The sequence below is a fragment of the Microtus pennsylvanicus genome, chromosome 3, assembly GCF_037038515.1.
Source record: "Microtus pennsylvanicus isolate mMicPen1 chromosome 3, mMicPen1.hap1, whole genome shotgun sequence".
Lineage (NCBI taxonomy): Eukaryota > Metazoa > Chordata > Mammalia > Rodentia > Cricetidae > Microtus > Microtus pennsylvanicus.
In genome coordinates, this window is record NC_134581.1 from 93,292,081 (window position 1) to 93,314,760 (window position 22,680).

At 41.5% G+C, this 22,680-nt stretch overlaps 1 protein-coding gene across 1 annotated transcript in view; it reads left to right on the forward strand.

The window, feature by feature from the left end:
- Nucleotides 1-284: 284 nt before the first annotated feature.
- Nucleotides 285-22,680, forward strand: part of LOC142846813 (beta-galactosidase-1-like protein 2) — a 36,058-nt gene continuing 13,662 nt past the window's right edge. Inside the window, exons 1-8 of the mRNA XM_075967607.1 lie at nt 285-376; nt 923-1,120; nt 8,207-8,275; nt 9,380-9,475; nt 10,276-10,384; nt 14,541-14,633; nt 21,380-21,461; nt 22,475-22,539. Of these exons, the coding sequence (XP_075823722.1) occupies nt 285-376; nt 923-1,120; nt 8,207-8,275; nt 9,380-9,475; nt 10,276-10,384; nt 14,541-14,633; nt 21,380-21,461; nt 22,475-22,539 (804 nt within the window). The remainder of the gene's footprint in view (nt 377-922; nt 1,121-8,206; nt 8,276-9,379; nt 9,476-10,275; nt 10,385-14,540; nt 14,634-21,379; nt 21,462-22,474; nt 22,540-22,680) is intronic.

Genomic DNA, 22,680 nt, shown 5'->3' on the forward strand with positions numbered 1-22,680 from the left:
ATGCTCCATTGTAGTAAAAACAGTACTTGACTGGACCTTAACCAGCATCAAATGTATATGGTGCCTGAGAACCCAGCTACGTAGCCTTCTTTTGAGTTCTTCTTCCAGCCAGCAGCCTTGGCTTCAAGACGCTGTCCAGATTCCAGCTGATACAAAAGCCCAGGAACAAATTTTGCCTTTGCATTAGACCACCCTCTCCCTTCTTCAAGGAAGGCCTCCTTTAGCCCCTAGCTGCTTCTCTTCTCAACCCCTATTTCTCACCTCCCTATTCTGTCCCATTTAGCATGCGGACCTTCCTGGGGAGACCTGAGTGTATTCTGTGTCTGTTTTCTGCCTTATCCATGATGGCTCCGTCCAACCTTAGCCAGTTACCCAGGTATGTATATTCAAAACAATGAAGAGGTCTCATGTAAGGTATACCTAGAGTCCCCAAGGGAAAATTTTCAAAAACTCTGTGTGTGCGGATGTGCACACAAGCATATGATGGATATGTGCATGTTTGTGTGCATGTGACATGGTGCCTGTGTGGAGGTCAGAGGACATCTTCAGATGTCAGTCTTTGATTTCCACCTTGTTGGAGACAGGGGCTCCCTTGTTGTCTACCGCTTCTATGGATTCTCCTCTTTCTGCCTCCCATTCCCATATAAAGGTGCTGGGATTAGATACATGCACTATTACGTTGGACATGCGTGGCCTTTACCTGGATGCTGGGAATTTGTAAGCACTTTCCACATTGAGCCACATCCGTAGCTCCTTTCTCTTCCCTTTCCTCCCTCCCTCTCCTTGCTTTCCTCTCCTCTCTGCTCTTTCTTTGGAAACAGAGCGGGCTTTATATCCCAGACTGACTTTGAACTCCAGCTTTTCTGGGCCTTTTGGCTCAGCAACCTGTGCACTAGATCTGAACACCTTCTTGTCCTTGCAGGCTTAATCAAACTCACCTGACCCCCTTGTTGCTGCGGATTCGAAAGGTAGGTCTGAAAGTTGAGGGATCACAATTCACACTGGAAGGTTCCCCATTCCGGATCCTATCTGGCACTATGGACTACTTCCGGATACCTAGGCGGAACTGGAGACTCAGCTTGAGGAAGATGAAAGCTTGTGGCTTCAACACCCTTACCACGTGAGTTGCTGCTTCTGTTTCTTTTTTTATTTTTACATTTCAACTAAAGTTCTCCCTCACATTCCTCCTTCTGCCCCTCCCTCACCTCCTCTCGCTAGCCCACTCCCTATCCATTCCTCCCATAGGTAAAGGCCCCCATGGTGAACTGACACAGTTTGCCACATATAGTTGGGGTAGGACCAATTCTCTTCCCTCTGTATTAAGTCTGAGCATGGCATCCCACCACAGGTAATGGGCTCTCACACGCTAGCTCATGCACCAGGGAGAGATCCTGTTCCTCCTGTCAGGGGCCCCTCAGATAGCCCAAGCTTCACAACTGACTCCCGCATATGGAGGGCCTATTGCAGTCCCATGGAGGCTCCACAGCTGTTCGGTCAGAGTTCATGAATTGCAACAAGCTTGGTTCAGCTGTCTCTGTAGGTTTCTCCATCATCACCCTGATGTCCCTTGTGCATGTATTTCCTCTTCTCTCTTTGACTGGGTTCCCAGAGTTCGTCCTGATGCTTGGTTGTGGATCTCTGCATCTGGTTTCATCAGTTACTGGAAGAAGGCTCTCGCTTCTCTGGGGCTGTGGTTTGTAGTCTGGGTATCTTCTGCTTTGCTTTATATCTAATACCCTCTTATGAATGAGTAGATACCATGTTTATCTTTCTGGTTGGTCCTGGGTTAGGATGGCTTTTTCTAGTTCTGTCTATCCATTTGCCTGCAAATTTCATGATGCCATTGTTTTTCACAGCTGTGTAATACTGTGTAAATGTATCACATTTTCTTTAACCATTCTTCAGTTGAGGGGCATCTAGGTTGTTTCCAGATTCTGACTATTATGAATAATGCTGCTGTGAATATTGTTGAGCAAGCATCCTTGTGATATCATTGAATATCCTTTGAGTATATGCTCAAAAGGTGAAGACCTTTCCCCATTTTGTAGGCTGTTACTTTGTCTTGTTTACCATGTCCTTTGCCTTACTGAAGTTTTTCAGTTACAGGAGGTCCCATTTATTGATTGTTGCTCTCAGTGTCTGTGCTACTGGTGTTGTATTTAGGAAGTAGTTCCCTGTGCCAATGCATTCAAGTGTGCTTCCTACTGTCTCTTCTATCATGTTCAATGTAACTGGTTTTATGTTGAGGTCCTTGATCAACTTATATTTGTGTATGTGTGTGTGTATGTGTGTGTGTGTGTGTGTGGTTTTTCAAGACAAGATTTCTTTGTAGCTTTGGAGTCTGCCCTGACTAGCTCTTGTAGACCAGGCTGGCCTCAAACTCACAGAGATCTGCCTGCCTCTGCCTCCTGAGTGCTGGGATTAAAGGCATGTGCCACCACTGCCTGGCGCCAGCACCTTTTGTTAAAGATGTTTTCCTTTTTTCATTTTACCTTTTTGGCTTCTTGATCAAAAATCAAGTGGTCATATTTGCACGAATGTCAGGGTCTTCAATTCACTTTTGTTGATCCACGTGTCTGTTTTTATGTCAAAACCAAGCTGTTTTTTTTTCTTGATATAGCTCTATAGTAGAGTTTGAGGTCAGGGATGATGATACCTCCAGAAGTTCCTTTATTGTACAAGATTGTTTTAGCTGTTTGGGTTTTTCTGTTTTCTCATATATGAAGTTGAGTAATGTTCTTTTAAGGTCTGTGAAGAATTGTGTTGGGATTTTGATGGGGATTGCATTGAATTTGTAGATTGCTTTTTGCCAAGATCGCCATTTTTTATTATGTTCATCCTACCTATTCAAGAGCGTGGGAGATCTATCCATTTTTTGATGTCTTCTTCAGTTTCTTTCTTCAGAGATTTAATGTTCTTGCCATATAGATCTTCCACTTGTTTGGTTAAAGTTACTTCATGATATTTTATGCTATTTCTGGCTATTGTGAAGAGTGATATTTCTCTGATTTCTTTCTCAGCCCATTTTATCATCAATATAAAGGAGGGCTACTGATTTTTTTTAAGTTAATCTTGTATCCTGCTGCTTTACTGAAGGTGTTTATGAGTTGTAGAAATTCCTTGGTATAATTTTTGGGGTTGCTTATATAAAATACCATATCATTAGTAAATAATGAGAGTTTGACTTCTTTTCCGATTTGTGTCCCCTTGATCTCCTTTAGTTGTCTTATTGCTCTAGCAATAGACATGTGTATATGAGGGTTACTGATTTTGTTTTTTTTTTTGAGTTAATCTTATGTCCTGCCACATTACTGAAGGTGTTTATCAGTTTTAGGAGTTCTTGGGTATATTTTTTGGGGTCATTTATGTATACTATCATATCATCTGTGAGAAGTGGTAGTTTGAATTCCTTTCTGATTTGTATCCCCTTGGTCTCCTTTTGTTATTGTTTTAGCTAGTACTTCGAATACAATATTGCATAGATATGGAGAGAATGGACAGCCTTGTTTTCTTCCTGATTTTAGTGGGATTACTTTGAGTTTCTCTCCATTTATTTTGATGTTGGCTGTCAGCTTGCTGTAAATTGCTTTATTATATTTAGGTATGTTTCTTGTATCTTTGATCTCGCTAAAACCTTTATCATGAAAAGGTGTGGGATTTTGTCAACGGGCTTTCCAGCATCTTATGAGATGATCACGTGGGTTTTTTTCTTTAAGTTTGTTTATATGGTGGATTACATTGACAGATTTCCGCATGTTTAACCAACCTTACATCTCTGGGATGAAGTCTATTTGGTCTTTGTGTGTGTGTTCTTGAATTCAGTTTGCCAGTATTTTATTGAGTATTTTTGAATCAGTGTTCATGAGGGAGACTGGTTTGTAGTTTTCTGTTGCATCTTTGTGTGGTTTAGGTATCAGGGTGATTGTAACCTGGTAGAAGGAGTTTGGCAATGTCCCTCTCTCTCTCTATTGTGTGAAACAATTTAAAGAGTATTGGTATTAGCTCTTCTTGCTTCTGGTTCTTACTTAATTTTTTTCAACTGAATCCTAGCTGAAACTGAACAGTCATTTAAAAATTATTACTAAGAAGGATATTTGTTAGCCAAGTTATTAGTCAGGGTTTTCTAAAGGGAAAGGACAAGGATCTGATAATTGTTCAGTCCATGAAACTGGGTGCCTTAGCAGGCCCAATCTGGTACTGGAGTCCCACGGAAGTTCTGAAGAGTTGTTGCTCTTCAGTCTGCATTGGAATCCCATAGAAGCTGGTTCTAATACCAGCAAAGATAAACTTGCCAGCGATAGGGCAAGAAGGCAAAAATCAAATGCTTCCTTCTTCCATGTCATCTTTTGTGGGCCGTCCTGATTTTAGGGTTGGTCTTTTGTCCTTAGATGACGCATCTTTTCCCACCTCAAATGATCCAATTAAGAGAATCCCTCAGAAGCATGTCCAGTTGCTTGAGTTTTGGTTAATTCTGTACTTAAACAACTTTAGTGGTTAAAAAAAAAGCCCTTATAGGGAGTGGCACTATTAGGAGGTGCAGTCTTGTTGGAGGAAGTGTGTCACTGTGGAGGCCGGCTTTGAGGTCTCATATATGCTCAAGCCACACCCAGTGTCTAAGATCACTTCCTATTGCCTATCCAAGATATAAAACTCTCAGCTGCCTCCATAGCACCATGTCTATCTGCCTGCATGCTTCCCACCATGGTGATAATGGACTAAATCTCTGAACTGTAAGCCAGTCCCAATTAAATGTCTTCCTTTATAAGAGTTGTGGTCATGGTGTCTCTTCACAGCAATAGAAACCATAACGGAGATAACAACCAAAATTAGTCATCATATGAAGCTTTTGGAATAGGCCTAGAATCTCAATTTTTAGGAGATAGAGGCAGGAGGATTATTTAAGGCCAGCTCCAGAATCATAGAAAACTGAAGCTAGCCTAGGTTACATAAGATTTGTCAACAAAACAAAACAAAGCAATATAAACAAAAATAACCAACTGACCAACCAACACCCCAAAAACCACCACTAAAATAACAACTAACCAGAAAAATGTGCAGTATTTTTGGAAGTCTTGAGTACCTATTTGCTACCGTGACACAGACTTGAATGATTTTTGACTCCATGTCAAGCAGAGAGCATGCTGGAGGTGGATTTCTTTCACACTGGCTAAGATTCAGTAAAATGGTCTCCTTGGAGCTTTGTTGAGAACAGAATCCTCTGGGCACCTGTCAAATGGTCACTGTCTGCCTCCACAGAAGGAGCAGAAGGAAATGCTCCTCAGATCTCTACAGTGAGGATTTATACTCCAGGAGGTAAACATCATGAAAATGTGGGGACTGCACCCCACAAGCCTTTCCCTATTGTAGCATTTTTAAACCACCAGGATTATCTGCACTGAATCTCGGTTTATGAGGTGAAGTTTGAGTTTTCCTTTTTTTTTTCAAGAATTATTTATTAGGTATACGACATTCTGCCTCCATGTATGCCTGCATGCCAGAAGAGGGCGCCAGATATCATTACAGATGGTTGTGAGCCACCATGTGGTTGCTGGGAATTGAACTCAGGACCCCTAGAAGAGCAGCCAGTGCTCCCAACCACCGAGCCATATCTCCAGCCCAAGTTTGAGTTTTCTTAAGCAATGTGGGCTCCAGCAAAGGCTTCTCTTTGTGAGGACCAGCTCCTGCTAGGCTGTGCTCTCAGAATCCTCTGTGGTAGTCAGGTTTCTCCTGGGAAGCACAATCAGCAGGTGTCTTAGGTTTCTATGGCTGTGATGAAACACCATGACCAAAAAGCAAGTTGGGGACGAAAGGGTTTATTAGGCTTACACTACAGCATTGCTGTTCATTACTCAAGGAAGTCAGGATAGGAAGTCGAAGAGGGCAGGATTCTGGAAACAAGAGCTGATGCAGAGGCCATGGAGGGGAGCTGTTTACTGGCTTGTTACTGTTTGAGAGATTCAGTCCATTAACATCATGTCAGGGAGCATGGCCATGTGCAGGCTGACATGGTGCTGGAGCTGAGAGTACTACATCTTGCAGGCAACAGGAAGTCAACTGACTGTTCCACTCAGGAAAACCTGAGAAAAAGACCTCACAGCCCATTCCCACAGTGACAAACTTCGTCCAACAAAACCACACCTTCCAATAGTGATATTTCCTTTGGGGACAATTTTCTTTCAAACCACCATGGCAGGTAAAGGGTAGTTAGAATGAATTGCTCACAAAGTTGTGGGGGATGGGAACTCTTCATGGCTGCAGTTAGGAGGATGGAAACTCTGGACAGAAGAGAGTGAAATTGCTTTGGGGTCTCGAGGCTTAAGAGCAAGATGTCTGATGGTGAAGGCTCCAGTTCAAAAGCAGGCAGAGTCTAAACCCAAAAACAAGGGCTGAGAGCAGCAATACACACCTGTGAGCCTAACACGTAGGAGGTCAATCAGGAGGATCACAAGCTGGAGGTCATCTGGGATACATAGTGAGATCCTGCCACAGAACAAAACTCAAGAACAAAACCGAAAGATTGGAGACTCACACACATGACTACATATACTGCTTTTTTTCATTGACAAAACTAAATGGAATTCCAAGAATAATCACACTACAATGTTTTTTATCATATATACATATTTATATGACATAATGTAAAAAATATAATCTTGTGTATATATCTTTTATATATTTCTTATATTGTGTATTTATCTTGTGTGTATGTATACATATATAAAATATATATTCAGGATATTATTACATATGTATTTACATAAAATGCATATATATATGAAATATTGTAGATAAAAAGAAATGGAACGCATATGACAAAAAGATGTTAAAGTAACCCACAGAACAGCATGAAAAGTTGGGATCTGCACTAAACAGACCTGCAGAGGTCAGAAGGGGACTCCAGGAACTGAGGTTATGGGTGGATGAGGATGCTGGGAGTCAAACCTGGGTTCTCTGCAAGAGCAACAAGTACTTAACGGCTTAGCCATCTCTCAAGCTCCTGTTTTAGACAATTGGGGTAGATTCTATATATAGCTTTTTCTTTAAAAAAAAATCAAACTTGAAAAATTTTTGACTGTTTTTTCAACTACTTTTTGCTCCTCCCCATGCTACAGAGCTCCAAAAACCTATATATTAAATTTCTTGACTAAATCTCACATTCAATTAATTCAGTCTTCCTTTTTATTCTATTATTGTTGTTTTTGATGGTTACTTTTATTATATCTTCTTCTTGTTGTTCTTGTTCTTGTTTTCCTCCTCTTTCTCCTCCTCCCCCTCTTCTTTTTGTTTTTTTGAGACAGAATTTCCCTGTGTAGCCCTGGCTGTCCTGGAGCTTGCTCTGTTGACCAGTCTAACCTTGATCTCAGAGATGAGTCTCTTCTGCCTTGCGAGTACTAGGATTAAAGGCATGTGCCATCATGCCTGACTCTTCCATTAGATTTTAAAAACCCCTGACGTTTTTATTCTAGGTGTCTACTCTTCTGTTTGTTTCAGCTTGGATATTTCATTTCTTTGTCTTTATTGTACTCAGAACATCTTCCATTTCTCCTCCCCCCCCCCTCTCTCTCTCTCTCTCTCTCTCACACACACACACACACACACACACACACACACTCCACTGAACTAGGTGCACAGCCCTTTTTACTTATTATTTTGAGACAGGGTCTTGCTAAATTGCTGAAGCTACCCTTGAACTCCCTACCAGAATTAGTCATTGAACTGTGCATCCCTGTGCTCCATCACCCATTAACTGGAAGTAAGGACATGACATGTGTCACCAGGTCTGGTATTTCTTTTTTCTTTCTTTGTTTTTGACAGATTCTCACTATGTAACCTCAAACTTGTGAGTCTCATCTTTTAACCCCCAAAGTGATGGTATTATAGGCATGTACCACCACACCCAACAGTTTTTGTTTGTTTTTAAGGTTGTTTTTTCAACACTGGGCTTGCTATATAGGCAACTGGCCTTTAACTTGTGATCCTCCTGCTTCAGGATCCTCAGTGCTTGGAATTCAGGTGCCACACTGGAGGCTTCAGTGTGGAAACATTCAGCTTTCTCCAAGTGAAAGACGCTTGCTTCTAGGTTAAAAGTGGAGCAGTCGGTATTGAAGAAGCGCATGATAGGGGAGCTTCTTATGTTTCTCTTTTTCCACACGACAGACATGTTTGATGGGGGAGCTTCTTATGTTTCTCTTTTTCCACATGACAGGCATGTTCCTTGGAACCTCCACGAGCCATCAGTGGGCCAATTTCAGTTCACTGAAAACTTGGACCTCATGTATGTGTTTATACTTTAATTACTTGATTCTGAGATTCAGATAAGGATGTGCCTGGGGAACTGGGTGAAGCAATGGATTATAGCTCTGCTTTTTGGTGGCTGTTGTGTTGTTGTTGTTTTGAAGCAGGGTCTCACCATATAACTCCAGCTCGCCTGGAATTCTCTATGTAACACCCCAGGCTGATCACACATTCACAGAGGACTGCTTGCCTCTGCTTCCTTACTTCTAGAATTAAAAGTGTGTGTCATCAACCCTTGGCCTATAATTCTGTTTTATATATAATTCTGTTTTAAGATCTATTAACTTTTTACCTCATTTGAAGCCTGTTTCAGCCATTAGTCTATGGCTTACATAGGCCATAGCATGTTGTTATAGTATGGTCTGGACCTTGTTTTAGCCAGCATTTTACAAAGTGTATCATGAAGAACCTGCCCTATTAGTTGTAATGGCAGATTTCTGAGCTATAGTTTATAGCTTCCATGACCTGATAGAAGTAGAATAATTTTTTTAATTAAAAAAATATTGACTTCTGGAGTATTATTTTGGGGAAGCTCAAGAGAGCAAGGCAACTACGTATTGAGACTGTTACAGACCCGGCTAGGGTCAAGTCAGGAAAGACAGAGGTGATGACTAAATTGAGTCAAGTTTAGAAGTTGCTCAGAAGTAAATGGGAAGGGACTGTGTGCAGCATAGGCAAAGTCATAGGCGTGAAAAAGCAGTGCATGTCACTCAAGGTGATGTTAGATGCTGTAACATGTAAGCCTCACATCCCTGTAAAAGTAAAAGTCTGTTTTCATTTAAATGGGATCTTCCTTAGTGTCATATATTTCTCTTCCAATAAATAATAAAGGGAGGAATTCAGAGTATTTTTGTCTTAAATCTTCAACACTTTTGTCTGGGTCACAGTCCCTTTGAGTACAAAGCCCACAAGAGGAAAAAGAAAACAAAAGGAGAGAAGAAAGGGAGGAAAAAAGGAAGGAGAGAAGGAAGGAAGGAAGGAAGGAAGGAAGGAAGGAAGGAAGGAAGGAAGGAAGGAAGGAAAAGAGTTGCTGTGCAAAGTTAATACTTTGAGGGAAATGTCACTGTGACTGTTTTCTTTCCAGAACTTTTGTCACCATGGCTTCAGACGAGGGGCTCTGGGTCATTCTGTGTCCAGGTCCCTACATTGGCAGTGACCTGGACCTTGGAGGCTTGCCCAGGTGTGTTGTGGTCTGAGGGTTCCTGGGTGGGAAACACATTCGCAGGGCTTTATTTCTGGACTCATTTAGAAAACCTACACCATTTTGTTTCCTGATGGCAGGTACTTATGGGTATGTTTTTGAGTCTAGCTGTTTTCTCTTAGTTAACACTTTTAAAGTTTATGCATGTGGTAGCAGGACCATTTATCTGTGCTGTTTCCCTTTTTCTAGGTGAGTATATTCCGGGATGGTCAGGTTCTCCATCCCTCACACACACAAAGCAAGAACTTCCAAACAGTATCATTCTAGAATACAGGCTGATAATTTTTTCCTAAAAAAGCTGAGATGCAAGGATTTTCACAAATTTGGGGCCATCCTGGGCTGCATAATGATGTAGGCTTCTAGGAGAGTCAGTGCTACATAGTACGATTTTGATTCAAAATCCTAATGGCAAATATTTTAGGTTTTCCAAGCCACATGCAGCCTCTGTAATTAGCCTGAAAACTGAAGGATAATATGTGAACAACTGGGTTCAATTGTGCTGACAAAACTATTTAATAATCAGAGAGCAGGTCAGACTTGGCTTTTGGGCTGTACTTTATTGAGATGTCTTGAATCACATTCCACTACCCCCAGATCTTTGGGGCATGGGGATGTTTCTCATTGGCAGAGACTGCTCTTTCTTGAAGCTGGACCACATTCCCACATCTCACTGTCTCTATGGCCTTGCAAATAGGGGCCCTGTGTTAGATCTCCTTTGCTGTAGTGTTTCCTATCACCGGTTCCCATCCTGAGTCTGAATCCCACCTTTTCAATCACAGCTGGTTACTCAAGGATCCCAGAATGAAGCTGCGGACAACTTACAAGGGATTCACCAGAGCGATGAATGAGTATTTCGATCATCTGGTTCCCAAGATAGCAATGTTCCAGGTAAAATCCAGTCCTCATCTCTGCTGGTAAGGGAAGTGATTGCCAGCTTGATTTCCTGGCTAGTTGCTGCTTGTTGCTTGCTGCTTTTTGTGCTCTGAGAAGCTCATGTATGAGGGTCTCCTTTCTATGGGTTCCTTTCATTGGTCAAATAAAGAAACTGCCTCGGCTTTTTGATAGGGCAGAATTTAGATAGGTGGAGTAGACCAAACAGAATGCTGGGAGAAAGAAGCAGAGTCAGACAGATGCCATGGCTCTCCTCTTCAAGATGGATGCTGGTTAGACTTATGCTGGTAAGCCACAGTCACGTGGCAATACACATTAATGGAGATGGGTTAAACTAATATGTGAGAGTTAGCTAATAAGAGGCTAGATATCATGGGCTAGGCAGTGTTTAAATGAATATAATTTGTGTGTTGTTATTTCGGGGTATAAGCTAGCCAGCCAGCCGGGAGCTGGGTGGCAGGAAGCAGCCCGCCACTCCTCATTACAACAAGAAGCAGGGAGCATATGCTGATACTGTGTATGTTTGCAGCCAGGATTTCCAGGTTCTGTGTAAGGAAGCTTCTGCCTTTAGACTCTAATTGGGCATGATGGCACATGCTGTATTTCCTTCCTTTGACAGTTGAAGTGACAATATCCAGCCTGTCTCAAAGCATGGACAGGATTTGGATTTAATTACTCCCCTTTTGCCTTCCCACACCAGCTGCTCAACTTTGATCTATCTATCTATCTATCTATCTATCTATCATCTATCTACTGTATGAGATGGAACTCAGATCATCAGGTTTTGTGGTAAGTTCTTTTGCCTTAAGAGGCATTTTGCCTTCCCAGTTTGACTTTTTCAATATTTACTTTTACCTTATCTATAATCATACACACACACACACACACACACACACACACACACACACACACACAAATGTACCATGTCTTACTTGGTCCATAAGGAATCTGAAAAGAGTGTTGGATTCCCTAGAACTGGAATTACAAAGAGTCGTGAGCTACCATGCGTTTCTGGGAAATGAACCCCAGTCCTCCAGAAGAGCATCAAGTGTTCTTACTTATTGAGCCATCTCTCCTGCCTCTCTTTGCCACCCTGAGTTTGACTTTGAATTTGAGTCTTAGATCTTTTCCTGATCTAACAATTTTGTTGTAATAGGAGCGGCAGGGCTGTGTCCCCATCACCCTGGCCGCCTGCTAGCTTATGCCCCGAAATAACAACACACAAATTGTATTCTTTTAAACACTGCTTGGCCCATTATATCTAGCCTCTTCTCAGCTAACTCTCGCACCTGGACTAGCCCATTTCTAATAAAGTGTGTAGCACCGAGGTGTGCTTACCGGGAAGATTCTAGACCACGTCCGTGCTTGATTGTGTCTGCCTCAGAGAGCAGAGCTATCGCCTCTGCCCGGGAGAGGGGAGTAATGTTTTCTTGCATTATTAGGCAGTGGTAATGGGTTCACAGATCCTGGTCAGCCATGCTCTCCCAAGGAAAATAATGTGTCCTCTAGTGATTTGTGGTTTTCAGCTGTGGTCCTCAGTGTTTAGTGCCTTTATACCAAACAATATTTTCTTATCTTTTTTTATAAAAAGGTTTTATTTATTTTCACATGTCTGTGCACCACATGTGTGCATTGCCCAAGGAGGCCCTTGGGACTGAGTTGCAGAGAGTTGTGAGCCACAGTGCAGGTGTTGGGAGTTGAACCCAGGTCCCCATGAACAGTAGCCAGTACTCTTAGCCTCTGGTCCCTCTCTCCAGCCCCAAAACAATATTTTCAATTTAGGTTGACTTCAGTTGAGACAGAACTGCACATTAGGCTGAAGAATGTCTATTCCATGTAGAAAATGAGTAGAGAGTGATAAATTTTAATTACTTTGGTCTCAGTTAGGATTTCTGTGGCTGTGAAGAGATAACATGAGCACAGCAACTCTTAGAATGGAAAAGTTTAATCAGGACTGGCTTACAGTTGAGAGGTTTAGTTCATTATCATCATGGCAGGAAGCCTGGCAGCAGGAAGGCAGATATGGTACTGGAGAGGTAGCTGAGAGTTCTGCATCTTGATCTGCAGGCATCAGGAAGTGACAGTGACACACTGGCCAGGCTTGAGCTTCTGAGACCTCAATGCCCACTCTCCTAGTGACACACCTCTTGTAAAAAAGCCACACCTACTCCGTCAAGGCCATACCTCCTAATAGTGCCACTCCCTATGGACCTATGGGGGCCATTTTCATTCAAGCCATCACAACATCTATTAGATATCAACTTTTCACTAGGAAATCAGTACTTACCAAACTTATTTTATCCTCACAGTAAATATTTTAGATTAGTATATATTAAATGGAGGCAATGCCAAAACATGCATTTGTTTAGATGAATGCTTCACATGGTTGAACTTTTTGGGGGAATAGACTATCATTGCTCCAGAAAGATATTAAAACTCATGAGTGACCAACTACACAAGCCAGTGCACATTTGAGAGATAAGCAAGATGGCCTTTTTCAGAGACATGGTGTCCATAGGCACATGTAGCTGCTTAAATCAATGTAAACAAAGTACAATTAGAACTTAAGTTTCCAGGGCACACACTTCTCCTTCACTGTACCAATAACTACAAGCAGCTGGTTGCTATTATATGGACAGTATATACAAACAGATCCTCAGGATACGGTAGTAACTCAATTGGTAGAGTGCCTGCCTTCCACAAGAGCCCTGAGTTCAATCCTCAGCTTCAATAAACCAGTGTGGTTTTCCAAGTTTGCAGTTCCAGAAGTTAGGGGGTAGAGGAAATAGGGCCAGAAGATTGTCTTCCTGGTCATAAGGAGTTTGAGAGCAATTTTTGATACAAGAGACCCTGCCTCAAAAATTAAAAAACAAGCTGTGTATGGTGGTGTCCATGTTTAATCTCAACACTTAGGGGACAGAGTCAGGCAGATCTCTGTGAGCTCAAGGACAAACCATCTACATAGGGAATTCCAGGCCAGTCAGGGGTCCATCGTGAGAACCTGTTTCCAGAACAGAACTGAACACAGGACATTTTCATCCCTGCAGCCGTTTGTGCTCACCCTTCCTAATTTAGGATATTGCAGCCTTGAAACTTCTACCTGTAATCCCTAAGTGAGTTCTACCTCTTCCAGGGATGAGTTTTCTCCAAGCGATGTTGGGAGGTCTTGGAAACGCCCCCTGTAGCCTCATGGGTCAGTACTCCCATACTACTGAGCAATCCTCTCTAGAATGTTTCAATCAAACTTATCACATTCCAGCTCTTCTGCCTCAGGTCATTCTGGGTCCTGATAGCTTCTGGATCTATCTTCTTTTACGTTCTGTTCTTCATGAGAGAGATAAAGAGCCTAAGACAAAAGAGAAGAAGCTGCTTTTGGAAGTCTTTCCATGTTTGTCAGCTAAGAGTATGCCCTTTAGAAAATTAAAGCACACCTTTAATCTTGGTGTTTGTTTTACTTCCCTGCTAAATAACTTAGGGATGATGCTTGCTTGCTTAGGATAGATGCTTGCTCACTATCTTCCCATTTCAACTCTGGCTGTCTTGAGCATCTCCTCAGTCATTATGGTCAGATTTGGGTGTGCAAACACTTCCGACAAAGGAGTACAGAATCCTGGACGCTCCCATGTCGCTAATATTGGCATGGAGTTGAATTCCTTAGAGTGTCTTTCTCCCCACATGTGAGATACCTTCTGGTTAGCCTACATGTTCCTGAAGGAAGTTTGAGGAAATAGTTTAAGTTTGGCTACGAAAGTGAAAAGGACAAGATGGAGTCAATAGAGGGGCTGGTTGTCCACGCAAGTTAATCTTCATGTAGGACTTAACGCATCTTAAATGAAGATGACGGTGCCAAAGGCAGTGCCCCCTAAATGCGAAGCTCTTGGGCGACGGGGAGGGTGACTCTGGAAGTTTGAGCCCTCACAATGAACACATTAAAGTATGCAGAAATGGTGGTTATTCAGGGGATACTTTTAAAGGAACCTTTTTGGAAGCATTTGACTTCTCACATAGAGGCACTGATGGTGAATGAAAGAAATGACCGACACTGAGGAGTTGGGTGTGCTGTTATTGCATGTGTGCCTAGGATTCAGAAAATCCAGTCTTATTTAATCCCATCAATACCTCACTCTTCTATTCTTCCCTCCTTGACCCTCAGTATACAAAAGGAGGCCCTATCATTGCTGTGCAAATTGAGAATGAATATGGCTCCTACAATATGGATAAGAAGTATATGGCACATGTCAAAACGGTAAGTGCTCTGCTTCTGTGGTTTGTTATATTGTGGCGCAAACACATCCCAGATGCCTGTAGCTTGCCTGGAACTGTGAACTGTGCGGATGGATAGGGTCCAGTTTTATGTTTGATCTTTGGTTATATTCTAGTCAATGGCCTGGCAATAACACGGATGTCTCTGACAGAAGGCAGAGACCCACACTAGGACAGCTTCACTCTGTATGACTCTCAACTTCCTTCTGAGTGACATTTAACATGTGCTTTTCCATTCTTTACTTTCAGATGTAACTATTTCTTAGGATACTAATAAACAGCACATAATATACACAGCCAGATTCGCTGTTGCGCTGGGAGTGGTGAAGGTCAGAGGGTCGGCAGTTCAAGATCACCCTCGGCTACATAGTGAGTTGGAGGTCAGCCTGTGTGACGTGAGACCCTGTCTCAAAACACCACTGTCTGACTTTCCTTTTCTGTAGCTGTGGTAAAATGTTCTGACAAAAGCAACTTTCGGAAGTAAGAACTTATTTTGGGGTTCAAGGGCCAGTCCTTCTAGTTGGGGAAGTGAAAGCAGCTGGACCTCAGAACTATTATGCCTGCGTTTTGGAACCCCAAATAAATTCATGAAGCCAGTTTCCAATCTAAATACAAATGGACGTTATTTAGGAAGCTTAAACTTGGATCAAAAACCTCCAGCACAGTGATGCTTCAGTGGGTAAGGAGTGAGCGAGGCCTCGAGCCTGAGGAAAAAGAGCCTTTAAAGGGGAAGCTCCAGAATTAAGGTGCATACATGTTTTAGGGTCTTGCGATTGGTTAGGGGGCTAAGATGATTTCTGAAACCATTGGCCAGTTTTTGTGCACGAAAACCCTAACAAAGAAACAATAATTACTGACAAGGTATCTGCGAGGGCAGGAGGTCTTCAGAGACATTTGATCTTTGTTAAATGTTTCTGGTCCTGCTCCTTAGCTCCTTAATTGGCTATTTCTAGGGTATCCATTTAAATTAATATGCTATTGCAGCATATTCCTGGAGTTGAGGTCAGCTCCCAGTCACTATATGGCTTAACATGATGATGCCCCTTTATAAAAAAGAGTCTGCAAGGTCAGATCCTTACACACACACACACACACACACACACACACACACACGCGCGCGCGCGCTTTGACTGGTTCCTGAGAATTTCAGTCATGGAACTCTATAGTTTCCCTGGTCTCTTGGAGGAGGGACTGATATTGGGTCCATATTACCATCAGTTGGATGGCCCCAATTTTTCTTTTATAAACTGGACCAATTTGTTTAAAATGTAAGGCCCAAATGTGAGTAACAAAACTAGAATAAGGCCAGGCCTTCTCTAACTTTGGCCATGGATTCTTTCATTATCCCTGAATAGTCAACATAGAAGCAACATTCTTTACCTAGTGCTGCATACAGTCTCCCTATGTAAGAGAGTTTTCCTTTGACTTAGTTTCTCAACCAGGGATCACAGGATAATATATTCTTTTACTATAACTGCTTCTGGCTGACTTTGGGACATTGTCGTCAGGGGCTAAGAAGGCAAAGAGGGAATTCAGGCAATGGGGTTTATCGGAAGCATCTGGTCCACAGACTCTGTTGAAAATACAGTGAGCATTCACATTGGCTGCACTGGTCCACATCAATTTTCAGCAAGTCCGGGGCTCACAAGTCATTCAGAGCAGGTTGTAGTCAGCAACTGATGCTTGGATGTTTCTGCCAGGCAAGTGGAAACCTGTTGAGACAAGTTCAAACTAGGAACATAGGTTAAAATTTATGTACTTAAAGGAAAACAATACATTTGAAACTTTCAGGTCCCTATCATATAAAAAGAAGATAAAAGGTATTTGTAAAACAGCAGGAGTAGACTCATTCCTTTGTGTCCTAGGAAAAACTATAGATTTGGGTTAGAAACAAGTACGTTTCTCTTCTGCCCAAAAAGCCAGGTATGGATTGGACAGAGATATCTTGGGCCTGATGAGAAACATCTTTAAGTTGATATTTAGATAGCAGCCAGATAAATCTAAAATCTTGAGCTTGTAACCCAAACAGTAAGTAGTTATTGCTCTACCAGCTTATCAGAACTATACCATAGAAGGAGAAAGAAATCTGAAATAATTTTCATATCTTAATCATCTATGTATACTGCTATAACCTGTATTTACATATCCTCAGACTCTCTATATAAAATGAGCTAACAAGTTGGGAATAACCTTGTGGAAGGATCTGGTTGTCTGATGCTGCCGATCTGACAAAGTTATAGCTAGCTTAGCCACCAATACTATCAGAGCTCCCAGGAGGATAAATAATTATACCTGAGAACAGACCAAGCAGCTTTAGAATCCATTAAAAATTGCAGAAACCAGGCTATATACTCAAGTCTACATAGCTTTGGAAGCAGAAGTATCAGAACAGCAGTTTTTACCAGGCCCATAAGGTGAGAGGTTCCTGTGGAAGAGGGACATGGAAAAGACTGACCTTATTTTGTCTAGGCAAAAGCGGTGCAATCAACTCTCCAGTGTCCTGCTGTTTGCCCACAGTCTGGTGTGGGTTCTGGCAGCAGATGGTGCATTGAAGCATCCTGCCTAGTGGTCAGCATCATCATAATCTAGATCAAAACATCATAATGTGCCATAATCTTCTCTGGAGACTATTGGTCACTGCCAGGATCTAGGAGTCTCTGTTTGATATAATAAACTTTTTAATTATCATTTTAAATGCCACATTCCTCAGATCTCTGAGGGCTGCTTAGGTATGTCTGATTAGACAAACTTTGTTTCTAGTTACTTGTTTTAAGCTTGACTTTGAAATCATATACAGGGAACTAAATAGGGCTTATCCCTGTAATTAATTATTTCAGTGCTTTGAGGATGACTGATTATTAACTTGTATTCCCTAACAGTCTACAGTAATTTAGGAGCTTTCATAAGACTTGGGTTTTACATTATTTTCCTGTCAGGTTTTGCCTTTAAATTAATGATTTTGAATGGAAACTAATAAAGAAAACTAAATTAGCCATTCCAAGGGTAAAAATAGAACAAGTTTGTATTCAGCTGTTAATGCTGTCACTTGGGAAGGCAAGAAAAGGTGACAAGGAAAAGGTCTCATGGCAAAATGGGAACAGGAAGGACCTTAGGGGCTAGCATTGCCCTTGACAAGTTCTAAGGCACTGTAGTCATATATTAATGGCAGGGCCATAAGTTCCTTTTAGTATATATGACTCATTTTATCCAAATAGCTTAAGTTTAACAAAGTTAGCAAAGACAATGAGGCTAGACATACATTTTTAAGCCTGATTTGACCTTGAGTAAGGAGAGAGACATTTTCTAAGTCATTGGTTTTTAACCTTTTTTTTCCTTTTTGATGCTTTGACCTTTTAATATAGTTTCCCATGTTGTGGTCACCCCCATTACAATTTTTTTCTCATTGTTATTTTCCTTTTTTTTTTTTTTGGTTTTTCGAGACAGGGTTTCTCTGTGGTTTTGGATCCTGTCCTGGAACTAGCTCTTGTAGACCAGGCTGGTCTCAAACTCACAGAGATCCGCCTGCCTCTGCCTCCCGAGTGCTGGGATTAAAGGCATGCACCACCACCGCCCGGCTTCTCATTGTTATTTTCAAACATCTGAAATGCAGGTGGTCCTAGGCTACCCCTGTATAACCCCCAAAAGATTGAGACCCATGGACTTAAAACCTGCTCCAATCTCTCTGTCAGACAACTTAGATCATTGTCTTGCTGCATCACAAGAAATGAGTATCCCAGTTTTTGGTTGATATTTGCTGCTTATGGCTCTGACCCTAATTTTTATTGTAAGTCCAAATCACCAGCTCCTGTGGTGTAATGGTTAATGCTCTGGACTCTGAATCCAGCGACTGGAGTTTGTACCTCAGCAGGACCTGTTCCTTGAGGAAGAGACTTGGTCAGTCATCCTCATCAACTCAGACAGTGAAACCCAATATAAGCAGGCTGCCCATATGCAGGGGGCATATTTCACTTCACTTTAAGTTCATACATTAACAATATAAAATATTTTATAAGCACAAATGTTCCAGAATCTGCTCCATTTCATTGTATAGTGTTTCTGATGACTATCACCAGGCACTGGCATTTTTTAAACTATTAGGTTTTATCCTTGCAACTGGACTTTCCTTGGGCCTCTAGCCTTGCCATACATTTGTAAACTTCAGCTGCTCACTATGATCTCTTCCTGTCTTTCCACCTGGATGTCTCTTAAATTACAAAATTACCTGGCAGAACAAGGTACATTCTTGAGGTGTAACTTTAACATTTAAAAGCATATATATATATATATATATATATATATATATATATATATATGTGTGTGTGTGTGTGTGTGTGTGTGTGTGTGTGTGTGTGTGTATACACACACAACACCTTGTTTTCAGGAAAGGAAATTATCTTATAAATTACTATATATATATATATATATATATCTTAAATACCCATTGTTGTCTCCTAGGTAGGCCCTTTCCATGTGGTCACCTTAATCAAGATGGTGGTGAAATCATATAACATCTATCTTTCTTAATTTTTGCAAAATGGCAATGAGCCATGTGGTTGACTAAAAATGATGGCAATCCAAAATTCAAAACGAAATTCTGCCTTATGGTTTCTTTAAAATTACCCACACATAGATTACATTTTACCAATTTCCAGTGTTACTAGTTAATTTTTAAACTAGTTTCATTTTAATTTTAACAGATTTTTAACTATATTTAACAAAACAAACCCATAAATTTCAAAGCAGTTGAATGTTTATGTAAACCAAGTCCAAATTTTGGCTGTTCTGCTTGGTTTTCTTCTCCTTGTCACAGTGTCAGACTGAAGAGTGGCACAGAGGAAATTTTAACTAAGTATGCCTGGGTCTAGTGAAGGACGACCACAATCCAGCTCTAGAGCCAGCTTTTAAAAAAAGAACAGCATTAAACAGTTTCAACATTACCTTTATCAAAAAACATCTGAATTCTTACTAATACAAATCCAGTGTCCAGAGCTCAGAGATAAGTTTTGGGTCATGCCTATAAATTTGGCCACAGCAGTGTTGGCTAGCTGCTGTTGGTGCAAAGACAGCAAAATATCCCAACCATTTCTGTCTTGTGCCATGCTTGCAACAAAACTTACAAGTACATCAGAAACATAAACAAAACAAGCATCAAAAAATAGATATAACCTATTAACAAGAAAACCAGAATATTTTTAAGCATCATTAGCTTAATATGGTCAAAATTTTAATGTATTTTATGTTTTCTTTTTAAATTTAGTATTTGCAGGTGTGAGGTACCATAGCAAAGATAGTTTATATTCCTTGAACTCTTACAACTCCCCACATGCCCTCAGTCCATTGCTCCAACCTCTCAAACATCTCCACACCAAACTTCTCTTTCCCCTTCCCTCTGCTCATCACTTCAGTTTCTTGCCTTCTTTCCTGCCCATCAGTCAACGTAAAAACCTCCATTAGAAGCTTTCCTGTGGTTTCCCTCAGTAGCTTAGCACCCAGAGGCAGTAACTCTCTGCTGTGAATCACGCAGTGCAGCAGCTCCATCTGTCCTTCTAATGCAGGACCCTCAGCTGCTCAGTTCTTGCCCCAAGTGTCCCCCATAGCCATGGCTCCTCTTGCACTGAACTTGCTCACTGAGTATTTTCACCATCCCATTTTCTCAGATCAGCCGCTGACTCCTTTCCTTACTGGGACCCCAGGTCCTTACATTTTATCTCTGTCTAGGTTCTCCAACTAAATCTTTAGGAAACACTTTATCCAACTGTGTAGATGTGATTTAAAATAAAAGGCCAATGGGAATAAATGCAGCCCATTTTCTACAGAAGAATCCGTTTCTGTTTGTGTGTCAAGCCTACTGGGTTTGTCTGTACGGTCACCCACCAACAAGCCACATTACTCACTGGAGTGGACTGAAACAATGAACCTTCATCAAACCTATGGGAATCAGAGAACAGGCACAGAGTGCCAAGTGACACCCTGGTTCCTCTCACTTGAGTGACTTTTCTGCCTTTTTAGTTTTTGAAATTGACTTATAGAAACCAATAATTTTATGATACCAACAAAAGACTCAGAAGTGAATTCTATTAATTCTTTGGCTTTCAAGATATCGTAGTCCAAAAGCTCAAAAAAGGCACACATTTGACTTGTCTTAGAACCTGTAGCCACCACCTCAGTATTTTGCCCCTCCATTACATAAGTCCCTTCATCTCTTCTCTGTCTTGATTGAGAGTATCCCTGAAGTATTTGAAGTCAAATTAGGAATATTTAAGGGTCATGCAGGTGAAAGGGCCACCATGGGTGGAGTAATCACAATTTATGTGCCACTGACTGAAGAAACTACTGACAGAAGAGTATCCTGTGGATTTGGCTCATGAGGTATGGTGATTTGGTGACAGCATGGACAGAAGCATTCAATTTCTGCTCTGTGGCTTGGAGCAAGCCCTGGAGGTCCTTTGGGGAAAGCACTGCATTGGGTGATGCAATTGCCCCTCTGCCTCTTCTCTGGGGTTTGGAATTTGACTGCTGTTGAGGAGTGTGACAGAGGCAGGATTCACATTTTTGTTTTAACTTTTTAACATAAAGTGGTTGCATGGGGAATGAAGCCTTCCTCTCCATGTCTCAACTGAACGGTGATATTTCCATGGCTATAGTTCTTTTTTTTTTCCATCCCTAGGAAGAAGCAAACTCATGGGCCTAGGGCAACCCATTTATTTCTCTTACTGACTTTCTCCCCAGGCTTTGGTGTCAAGAGGGATCAGTGAGCTGCTCATGACTGCAGACGATGGCCTGAATCTGAGAAAAGGCCACTTGAAAAACGGTATGGTATTGTCTGCATTTGTTTCTACACTGGCCAAGTTGAAAAAGCACAGGTCTTTCTATGGCTCATCCTTCCATTTCCTGGTGGTAAGAACGTGTGGTCAAAACTGAGTTAGGACGTAGGGCCCAACCTTGGTGCACAGCACCTGTTATGACCAGAGCGTTACTCCTCCCTTTCAAATGTTGAGTGGCCTAGCACAGAGAACTGCTGAGACACAAGTAAGTTGTCTCCAGCTTTGACAAGTGTCCCTGATTGAACCACACAGAATAAAGGGGTTTCAGAGCAGTGGTACTGCCAGGAACCCAGCCCTGGCCATTCTCGGAACAAACGAGTCCAGAGAATAAAAGCAAGGTTGGGAGTCGAGTGGGAGGGAGTAATAGTCAGGGGTAGAGCACTTGCTTAGCATGTGTACATGGGATCAACATGCTAAGAGGAAAGAATGGATGCATAGGGACCAAGACTATGAAAAGCAATAAAGCAATTCTTGAATTCTTCCCTCTAAGCGATTTTGTCAACTCCATTCTCTTCAAATGCTCTTGTCCCTAGTTTTTTTTGTTGTTGTTGCTTTTTTTTTGTTTGTTTGTTTTCTTTTGTGGCCCTTTCTGTTGTACTTCAAAGGTTACAATGGTGTTCTGATCTAGAAGTCAAGCATGAAAGAGATCCTGGATTAGATTCCCACAACCAAAAATGTCAAATTTTAGAGTCTCAATTGCTTCATTTGCTTTCCATGTATTAATTTGTGTCATGAGGTGTATTTTAACCACTTTTTAACATTCAAGACCATCACCATAAGTTCTAAGCGAAGGGCAATGTGTAAATCCATTCGTATGTGCTTCTGTGGCTATCAGTGTGACATCTTATCATTATCGCTAGCTCTGGATACAACAGCATTGAAGTGAGAATTTGGGATGCAGATGTCCAAGAGATGTGGTCCGGATTCTGTAGCATGGTTCTGGGAGAATCTCCACTGTGTGGTCACGGCAGGATCTCATGTGTGTTCTTTCCACCCACAGTGCTGGCCACTGTCCACATGAAGAATATAAAGAAAGAAACATATGAAGAACTCCAATCCATTCAAGTAAAGGCCTTTCAGACATGACAGCCACTTTGCTTCTTACCCTACCCAGGACTTCTTGGCTCACTTATTGAGGAAAACCTTAGTAGTAATTAGTTTAGTTAAAATCTGAGTCTGCGGTGTTCTTAACTATCTATTTCAGAT